Below are 10,475 nucleotides of genomic sequence, written 5' to 3' on the forward strand. Positions count from 1 at the left end.
TTTGACCCCATTACAGTGATAAGTCATAAGTTTATTTTATAATTATTAAATTCTGAAATAATAAATTTGAACCGCTTAAAACTTCTCACTTTTCGTAATAAATTAACCGGTTAATATTTTTCCACTCGAACCGTCGCGATCTAGCGTTCGCCATCCTTCATCTTCGCAATGTTTCTAGGGTTCCTGTAGCGGGGGCGATGGCAGAGACTTCTTCGTCCAGTAAGGTAGATGGAGCCGGAAGCCACGAAAGCTCGGCAGCGTGTGGGATCAGGATCGCTTCCTCCCCATCGCCAACATCATTCGGATCATGAAGAAGGGCCTCCCCGCCAACGCCAACGTCCCCCTTCCTCCAGACATTCCATCGATCAGTTTTCTTGGTTGCTCTTCTTCCGCGTCTGCCATGGATACAGATGCCATCGTGCACCACATCCTCTCTAGCCTGAGCAACGCTCGCGGCGTCGCCGCTTGGGCCTGCGTCTCACGCTGTTGGAACGAGGCCGTGCCCTACACACATCCCCTCCCTCTATTTCCCCCGCAACTCCCTGTTGCCATGGCTGCCCCAATTCCAAACCCTTCTACTGTCCTCTTCATCTGCTCACTGCCACCAAGAAGGTCGTTGTCGTACTCAAGGGAACCTCCAACGTCAAGGGCGTCTCTGCTATGAGCAGTCCTACTTCAGAACAGAGAAGCTTGGCTCAGGTGCGCACTAATATTGTGCTTCGTATTCATCATCCTTATCTTCAGCATGCTATACTTTGGTTGGGATAAAGCAAATTTCAAGGAAACTGTATTTTGAGATCTAGTAATCGTTTTTTTATCTGAATTATTTAGTGTCTGGTACACCATCATAAACAAAGCTATCCGAGTACATTGGGCAATTGCTGTGACAACTAGCTTCACTCTTTTGATTGTTGTGGAGTGATTTAATTAAGCCTACATTAGCCTTCATAAATTCTCCCCTCTTTTCCATTATTTGAATGTTTTCTGTTTTAATAAATGTTTGGCCTAAGGTAGATCACTTGATTTCTGATAGACATATCTCAATGCTCTCTGCCCTGCTCTTCTCTTAGTCTTCCCTGTTTAGCCGACCAAAGCTCTTTATGGTGTTCAGTAATTGTTTGTTTTTAACTTTCTATTCATGCACTGCCACCATGGGAGACGTAGATCGTAGTAGACTATGATCTATGTAATGTTTGGGTCTTATATACAGTTATTTACATTAATTATTGTTTAGAAGATAAGATTTTGGGAAAAAAAATATGTCCACAACATTCAGATACATATGAGATCCAAGAAAATTGCAGCTTTATGGAAAACTAGAGATATTTTATGGAATTCCACTGTTATTACATGCAGAAATTTGACTTTGCTGGAAGCATCTAAGATGCATTAGCTCCAAGAACAGTGTAACTTGGTTAAGGCCTAGTAGATACTGGTGGTTTAATTCAAAAATATCACATATTTCATATACCAGGTTGGATAAAAGCATTTCCCCACATATGGAATCTAATGTTCACTTCTATTTAGTAATCACAAATTTGAATTTTGAAATCTAGAGAAAATCTTATATTTTCCTCATAGATCAGAAAATGCCCTCATGATCTCTTATATAACAGGTAAAATGAGAAAACTGAAATGAATAAGAATACGGGAATAATTTGGAACATTTGAAACTGAAATTTAAATTGAAGTGTAAAGACCTTTTCCCCGTAGCTAATAGTTAGGAAGTTGTCCTCTTTAAGGAAGGTTTTCATTTCACAATTTTCATTATATTCCAAGCCAGTAAAACATTACTGATTTGCAAAGTGTTAATTTATGAGACTGCATAGACAGTAAATGAGTTCAACCAGCAGTCCGGTACTGATGTCTTGTTGTCTAACTTGAATTCGTCATTGCAATTTATAGGTCAGCGAATATTGGTGTTTTTATATGCTTAAGTGTAGTGTTGTTCACAGGACTCTTGTTACATACATATCAAAGCTACTATTTAAGCCTACTATTTAAGTGTAGTGTTTTGATATGCTTAATGTGTATTATATCCCTAAAAAAAAGGAACACTTTGTTTTGTACTAGAAGAGGCGATCGATGAAAGAGGATGAGTAGAGCAGAGGAGAGTGAGCAGAAGAGGCGATTGACGAAAGTGGGTGAGCAGAGCAACAGAAGAGGCGATTGACGAAAGAGGGTGAGCAGAGCAGTAGAAGAGATGATCGACGAAAGAGGGTGAGCAAAACAGAGGAGAGCAAGCAGAAGAGGCGATCGACGAAAGAGGGTGAGCATAGCAGAGGAGAGTAGAAGAGGCGATCGACAAAAGAGAAGAGCCGAATATTTAGCGTTTCGTGCTCGTCAAGCACTCTTTATGAGGTCAATAATACTCAAGTCAATTAAAGTAAAAGACGGATTCCTAGTGAAACTGCAGTTTTGGGAGATGTTGCTGAAAGTTTAATTTTTGAACATTAACAGTACATTTAGTTTAGTAAGAAGTTGAATCGGGATGCGATCATGGGAATGTTAGTCTTGACATTAGTCTAACATAAGTTTGCTGATCGAATGTAAATTTAAAGTATTTAATCGACATGGTGAACTGAACTAAATATTTGAGACTAAGAATGATCCTCAGAGTTATTTATAATTAGCTAGGCCAAATAACTTTTGTTCGAGTATTTGCAAGCCGATGAAAGGTATGGTATTTTAAGTTAATTTCCTAATATCCGTATTTTAATATATTTGAAGGCCTTATTACAATTTTAATCAAAATAAATTCAACCTCACAATAAATCACACCATTACGCCATTTCCAATCATTGTCTTTATTCACGATTTTAGGGTCCAAAATTCAACATATGGGTCACTTGTATTATTTTTTTTTTTAAAAATAAAACTATTATAATAATATCTTCTTAAAATTAATACAGGAACCTAAAATGGTAAGTGCATGAGCGGAGGTCCAACAAAAGGTGATGAAATTCCCTATCAAAATTTGACCTCCGGACCTTTACAACTATTATCCACGCACTTGCCAGTAGGGCTGTGAACGTGCCGAGTTGAGTCGGGCTGAGCCGAGTCAAAAAGAAGATATGATTCAAAACATAGTGGAAGATATGAATACAAAAGAGTGCTATATAGATGAATTTCCAGTCATACTTCCCTCTTTCCTCTTCTTTCTGAATTTACTTTCCAATGCACAACAACTATTCCCAAAGTTTCAGCTTCTTTTCAGTTCATACCAGTTTGATAAATCTCAAAAACTCAAAAGGTGATGAATGTTGTTGGGGTTTAATTTGCAGGAAGGCGCTGCACTCGAGGACGCGCAAAGTGAGGCTGAGCCCGGTGGCTGGGGAGTCGAAGGTGTTAAAGTACGGACAGAAAGAGAGCCAAATATCCAAGGTCAGTCACTCTTCTCTAATCATAAAGAGATTAAATTTTGTCGAACGAATTAAACTACATGCCATTTCGATAAACTCTTGATCTTGTCTTGTTTCGATAAACCTGCTGGTCTTCGACGTCACCTACCACGAGCTCCACACTTGCCTTCAGCAGAGAAGGGAGCAGGAGGAGCAGGCGACCATAACTTCCTATTTTGTGTAATTTTCCTTACTTTTTTTATTTTTTTTTTTAAAAATCGTATCTATAATTTTTGGTATTTTTTATATATAAAGAAGTACGTACGTACCATTGAAGCTAAGCAATCATCTTTATATATATACATAATACATGAAAACAAATTTGTACAAAACACTAAAACTACTAGGATCGATGTACAACAAGAGAGTACTAGAGATATATTCTCTCTCACACACACATTGCCAGAATAACTTAAAGGATCAAGCTCTAACGAGCACGAGATACATACGTACAAAACCAACGTACGTAGTACTTCTACTGAGGATGCTGCATAGCTAGTGATTAAGATCAAAGAGAACCTTGCGCACCGCGAAGACGTTCCTGCACTTGACTACAATGTCGTGCATGTGGACGGTGGACAATCTGGAGAAGTCCCTGGGGAGGGAGATGAGGTCATTGGAATGGGGACCCTTGTGGTATTGGATGAGTTCCGGTGGCATGCGGGGGTAGTGCACCTACCCCTCCTCCCTTAGCCTATTCTGTAGCATCTGGTGGGAGGTTATCACCTCCATAGTTGGCAGGTAAACCAGCACTTTCTGGGGCCGACTACCACCGGGGTTCTCCACCTTCCGCGTCACCCCGTTCTTGAACTCCCACACTTCCGACATCACCCCGGATGAAGAAGAGAGTATCAACTAGCTAGCGCCGGGAGGTGTTTAAGTTTGTTACCTATATATATAGTTGTGCTTGAGGGAGGGAGCCATCGTAACGAGCCAAAGGTCTGGCCCCATGAGGATAACAGCATGCACGCTAGAAGCGTTAATTAGAAAGGTGATCAGAGGGAGAGCAGCACGCTAGAAGCCTTAATTAGAAAGGTGAGCAGAGGGAGAGCAGCAGCGTTAATTAGAAAGGTGAGCAAAGGGGTGAGCAGCAAAGGAGAGCAGCACGTTAGAAGCGTTAATTAGAAAGATGAGCAGAGGGAGAGCAGCACGCTAGAAGCTTTAATTAGAAAGGTGAGCAGAGGGAGAGCAGCAGCGTTAATTAAAAAGGTGTGAGCAGAGGGAGAGCAGCACTCTAGAAGCGTTAATTAGAAAGGTGAACAGAGGGGTGAGTAGCAAAGGAGAGCAGCATGCTAGAAACGTTAATTAGAAAGGTGAGCAGCAGAGGAGAGCAGCACGCTAGAAGCGTTAATTAGAAAGATGAACATAGAAGCTTGCCTCAGGTGCACACTAATGTTGTGCTTCGTATTCATCATCCTTATCTTCAGCATGCTATACACCAGATAATATTTGTTGTTTGGTTGGGATAAAGCAAATTTCAAGGAAACTGTATTTTGAGATCTACTAATCGTTTTTTTATCTGAATTATTTAGTGTTTGGTACACCATCATAAACAAAGCTATCCGAGTACATTGGGCAATTGCTATGACAACTAGCTTCACTCTTTTGATTGTTGTGGAGTGATTTAATTAAGCCTACATCAGCCTTCATAAATTCTCCCCTCTTTTCCATTATTTGAATGTTTTCTGTTGTAATAAATGTTTGGCCTAAGGTAGATCACTTGATTTCTGATTGACATATCTCAACGCTCTCTGCCCTGCTCTTCTCTTAGTCTTCCCTGTTTAGCCGACCAAAGCTCTTTATGGTGTTCAGTAATTGTTTGTTTTTAACTTTCTATTCATGCACCGCCACCATGGGAGACGTAGATCGTAGTAACTATGATCTATGTAATGTTTGGGTCTTATATACAGTTATTTACATTAATTATTGTTTAGAAGATAAGATTTTGGGAAAAAAAAATATGTCCACAACATTCAGATACATATGAGATCCAAGAAAATTGTAGCTTTATGGAAAACTAGAGATATTTTATGGAATTCCACTGTTATTACATGCAGAAATTTGCCTTTGCTGGAAGCATCTAAGATGCATTAGCTCCAAGAACAGTGTAACTTGGTTAAGGCATAGTAGATACTGGTGATTTAATTCAAAAATATCACATATTTCATATACCAGGTTGGATAAAAGTATTTCCCCACATATGGAATCTAATGTTCACTTCTATTTAGTAATCACAAATTTGAATTTTGAAATCTAGAGAAAATCTTATATTTTCCTCATAGATAAGAAAATACCCTCATGATCTTTTATATAAATACAGTTTCCTTGAAATTTGCTTTATCCCAACCAAACAACAAATATTATCTGGTGTATAGCATGCTGAAGATAAGGATGATGAATACGAAGCACAACATTAGTGCGCACCTGAGGCAAGCTTCTATGTTCATCTTTCTAATTAACGCTTCTAGCGTGCTGCTCTCCTCTGCTGCTCACCTTTCTAATTAACGCTTCTAGCGTGCTGCTCTCCTTTGCTACTCACCCCTCTGTTCACCTTTCTAATTAACGCTTCTAGCGTGCTGCTCTCCCTCTGCTCACACCTTTTTAATTAACGTTGCTGCTCTCCCTCTGCTCACCTTTCTAATTAAGGCTTCTAGCGTGCTGCTCTCCCTCTGCTCATCTTTCTAATTAACGCTTCTAACGTGCTGCTCTCCTTTGCTACTCACCCCTCTGATCACCTTTCTAATTAACGCTTCTAGCGTGATGCTCTCCCTCTGCTCACCTTTCTAATTAACGCTGCTGCTCTCCCTCTGCTCACCTTTTCTAATTAAGGCTTCTAGCGTGCTGCTCTCCCTCTGATCACCTTTCTAATTAACGCTTCTAGCGTGCATGCTGTTATCCTCGTGGGGCCAGACCTTTGGCTCGTTACGTTGGCTCCCTCCCTCGAGCACAACTATATATATAAGTAACAAACTTAAACACCTCCCGGCGCTAGCTAGTTGGTACTCTCTTCTTCATCCGGGGTGATGTCGGAAGTGTGAGCGTTCAAGAACGGGGTGACGCGGAAGGTGGAGAACCCCGGTGGTCGTCAGCCCCGGAAGGTGCTGGTCTACCTGCCAACTACGGAGGTGATAACCTCCCACCAGATGCTACAGAATAGGCTAAGGGAGGAGGGGTGGGTGCACTACCCCCGCATGCCATCGGAACTCATCCAGTACCACAAGGGTCCCCATTCCAATGACCTCATCTCCCTCCCCAGGGACTTCTCCAGATTGTCCACCTTCCACATGCACGACATTGTAGTCAAGTGCAGAAACGTCTTCGCGGTGCGCAAGGTTCTCTTTGATCTTAATCACTAGCTATGCAGCATCCTCAGTAGAAGTACGCACGTACGTTGGTTTTGTACGTATGTATCTCGTGCTCGTTAGAGCTTGATCCTTTAAGTTATTGTGGCAATGTGTGTGTGAGAGAGAATATATCTCTAGTACTCTCTTGTTGTATATCGATCCTAGTAGTTTTAGTGCTTTGTACAAATTTGTTTTCATGTATTATGTATATATATAAAGATGATTGCTTTGCTTCAATGATACGTACGTATTGCTTTATATATAAAAAATACCAAAAATTATAGATACGATTTTAAAAAAAAACAAAAATAATAAGGAAAATTACACAAAATAGGAAGTTATGGTCGCCTGCTCCTCCTGCTCCCTTCGCTGCTGAAGGCAAGTGTGGAGCTCGTGGGAGGGGACGTCGAAGACCAGCAGGTTTATCGAAACAAGACAAGATCAAGAGTTTATCGAAATGGCATGCAGTTTAATTCGTTCGACAAAATTCAATCTCTTTATGATTAGAGAAGAGTGACTGACCTTGGATATTTAGCTCTCTTTCTGTCCGTACTTTAACACCTTCGACTCCCCAGCCACCGAGCTCAGTCTCACTTTGCGCGTCCTCGAGTGCAGCGCCTTCTTGAAAATAAAACCCCAACAACATTCATCACCTTATGAGTTTTTGAGATTTATCAAACTGGTATGAACTGAAAAGAAGTTGAAACTTTGGGAATAGTTATTGTGCATTGGAAAGTAAATTCAGAAAGAAGAGGGAAGTATGGCTGGTAATTCATCTATATAGCACTCTTTTGTTCCATGATTCCCGAATAATGTTCCATGTCCGACACATCAGCAAAATGGGCGTGCAACCCGAAATAAAAAAATTTCAGTTTCTTGATTTCGGGGTTAACGAAATTTTTTTACCTAAAATACCCTCGAATAAGAGAAAAATATGATAAAAAAGAAAAATATAAAAAAAAATAAAAAACATTTTAAAAAAATTAAAAATGTAAAAAACATGAAAAAATTAAAAAAGTAGAACAAACATAAAAAAATGGGAAAATATAAAAAAAACATAAAAAATAGAAAAAACGTAAAAAGTAAAAAAAACATTAAAAAAAGTAATAAAAACATAAAAACAACAAAAATATATAAAAAAAGAAAAATAGAAAAAAAAATATAAAAAATTAAAAACATAAAAAATTTAAAAATTTTAAAAACCTTTATTTTTTTAAAAAAAAATTTAGAAACAAAAAGAAATTAAAAAACACACATCAAAATAAAGAAAAATGTAAAAATTTAAAAAATAGAGTTTAAAAAATATAATAATAATATATAAAGTTGATTTTGTAATTAAAGATAATATAGTAAAATATTAAATTAGGTTATTTATTAAAACGTTCAAACAAATAAGTTTTTGTTTCATTATATAGGTTGAACCTAAAAATATTTAGTTATGTTTTATTCCCCATAATTTGGTTGTGTAATTACCAAGTAATCACATAACCAAGTTTATACACTCCTAGGATTTAGGCTTCCTAATTGGGTTATAGTGTTTAGTTAAAGAAAAAAATTAAAAATGTCACAAATTTAAGTATTTATGGAGTATTGCAATATGTTTAGGGGATATATTAATTATTAGGAATTTATATAAGGAAATATTTATTTTTTAAATTTAAAATCTAAAAAAATAATAGATATTATTTTTTAATTTTGAATTAAAAAATTAATTAAAATATTTTTTTAGGAGTTTATTTCTACGCTTCCTAATTGTGTTATAATTTTTAAGCTTTTTTTTAAAGATGGTACCTCCAGGAGTTTTCCAATTGGATTATAGTATTTAATTAAAAGAAAATTTTAAAATAAAATAAATTTAAGTATTTACGGAGTATTTTAATGTGTTTAGAAGATATATGTATATATTAGGGATTTATATAAGGAAATATTAAATTTTTTAAATTTAAAATTTTTAAAAAATAATTAAAAAAAAGAGAAAGCTGATATGCTGTGCACTATGATAAATGCATCAATTTTAACTTATTACCCATAAATTTAAATTATATTTAAGGTAAAAAAATTAAAATGATAAGATCTTGCTATATTTTTTTTCCAACTTAAAAAATCTTACTTTTAAACTTGAATTTAATTTATGCTATTTTTAAAACAATTTATATAAATAGAATATTTACTTATTATAAAAATATTATTGTAACGAATTAATAACATATATACGATTTTTGACTTATTCACATCAAATTAATATGTGTAACAAAATTTGTAGAGACGACGAGGTCCTTTAAATAGGAGTGGTCGGCAAGGAAGAGGGATCCCGGATATCCAATTCCATTGCCGTTTTTTTTATAGCCATTATCATCTCTTCTAGATGTCTATTTCCTTGTCGGAGATTTCGATGGACCTCTTATACTTAATCCTATCCAAACTCTCCATCCCCTACCTCTTTCGTTGCTCTGCTGTATGCTCACGTTGGTTCGTCGTGGTCGATGAGGTCTGCCGTAGTCATGATGATCAACACCTGCGATCCCATGGCTTGTGCCGGAAAGCCGAATCCTCATTAACGGAGAAAATCGTGGGATCTGCCATAGTCATGATGAGGTCTGAGGTCTTCAGTCTATCAGAGGACCGTGAGTATGATATCCCATGCCACGCTCCTCACATCCTTAAGAAAATCGTGGGATCTTCTCATGGTTGACTCATAACCACCGACAAGGTTAGTACTGTTCAGCTCATAAATCCTATCACTGGCGTGCAGATCGACCTTCCCCCAATCCCCACCATGTACAACTGGAATTTGATGGCTATGAAGGCGTCGTTGTCCTCAGATCCCTCTCGATGCGGAGATTACAAAGTCGTCTTTGTATTCTTCTGCCCTTTTGAGTTCAAAAACTTCTTGTTCTTTGTTAGTGCAGGAGATGAGAAGTGGACGATGATCCCTAGAGATTTATATTACTATGCCAACATAGCCTTCCACGATGGCAAGCTCTATGCGGTATTAAAATCCAAAGAAAATAAGAAGACGATCGTGGCGGCATATGATCTCTGTGTGCCGAATTCAACTCCGACAAGGGTGCGGGTGGTGGGTTTGCCATACATTAGGAATTTTACTTTTGGCATGTGGTTTTTTGCACACCTTCTGATGATTTATCGATCGCATGGGCAACTTTGGACAAAGTATCAGAACATCATCTTAAAAAAAATGAAGCTTTGGAAGGTGGATACAAATAAAGGCGCCATAATCCCAATGAATAATTTGGGGAAGTATGCTCTATTTATGGGCTTAACCTCTTCTCTTTGCCTTGATATTTCTTCACTGCCGGATTTGAAGTCGAACTCCATTTATATCTAGAATTACTTGGGTGATTGCGTGGTTTACAACATGGAGGGCAAAAGCTTCACCTCATTGAATTTGCCTTTATTGTCATCTCCAATGCGGCCAGTGCTAGTTTGGTTTACTCCATCTTGTGCATTCTGATCAAATGTAAACTTTAAAGTTTTTATTTATTTTTTAATATTTTTTTTCAGATTTCAAATTTATTTCAATTATTGTAGAGTTATATAAACTCGTATATGAACATTTTTAAATTCTGATAATAATATAACAGTTGAATTTTGTGTAATTTTCCTTATTATAATTTTTGGTATTTATTTTATATATAAAGCATGATGTGCGTACTGTTGAAGCAATCATATGCATATATACATAATACATGAAAACAAATGTGTACAAAGC

The 10,475-nt window shown here is 37.3% G+C and overlaps 1 protein-coding gene across 1 annotated transcript; it reads right to left on the reverse strand.

Annotated features, from left to right (window-relative positions):
• Nucleotides 1-3,896: 3,896 nt before the first annotated feature.
• Nucleotides 3,897-4,229, reverse strand: LOC121986500 (flowering-promoting factor 1-like protein 3). The gene is made up of 2 exons (XM_042540468.1): nucleotides 4,081-4,229; nucleotides 3,897-3,996 (listed from the first exon to the last, which is right to left on the reverse strand). The coding sequence occupies exons 1-2, from the start codon at nucleotides 4,227-4,229 to the stop codon at nucleotides 3,897-3,899; spliced, it is 249 nt and encodes an 82-aa protein (XP_042396402.1).
• Nucleotides 4,230-10,475: the final 6,246 nt, after the last annotated feature.

The sequence above is a fragment of the Zingiber officinale genome, chromosome 5B (genome assembly GCF_018446385.1).
Source record: "Zingiber officinale cultivar Zhangliang chromosome 5B, Zo_v1.1, whole genome shotgun sequence".
NCBI classification, from domain to species: Eukaryota; Viridiplantae; Streptophyta; class Magnoliopsida; order Zingiberales; family Zingiberaceae; genus Zingiber; species Zingiber officinale.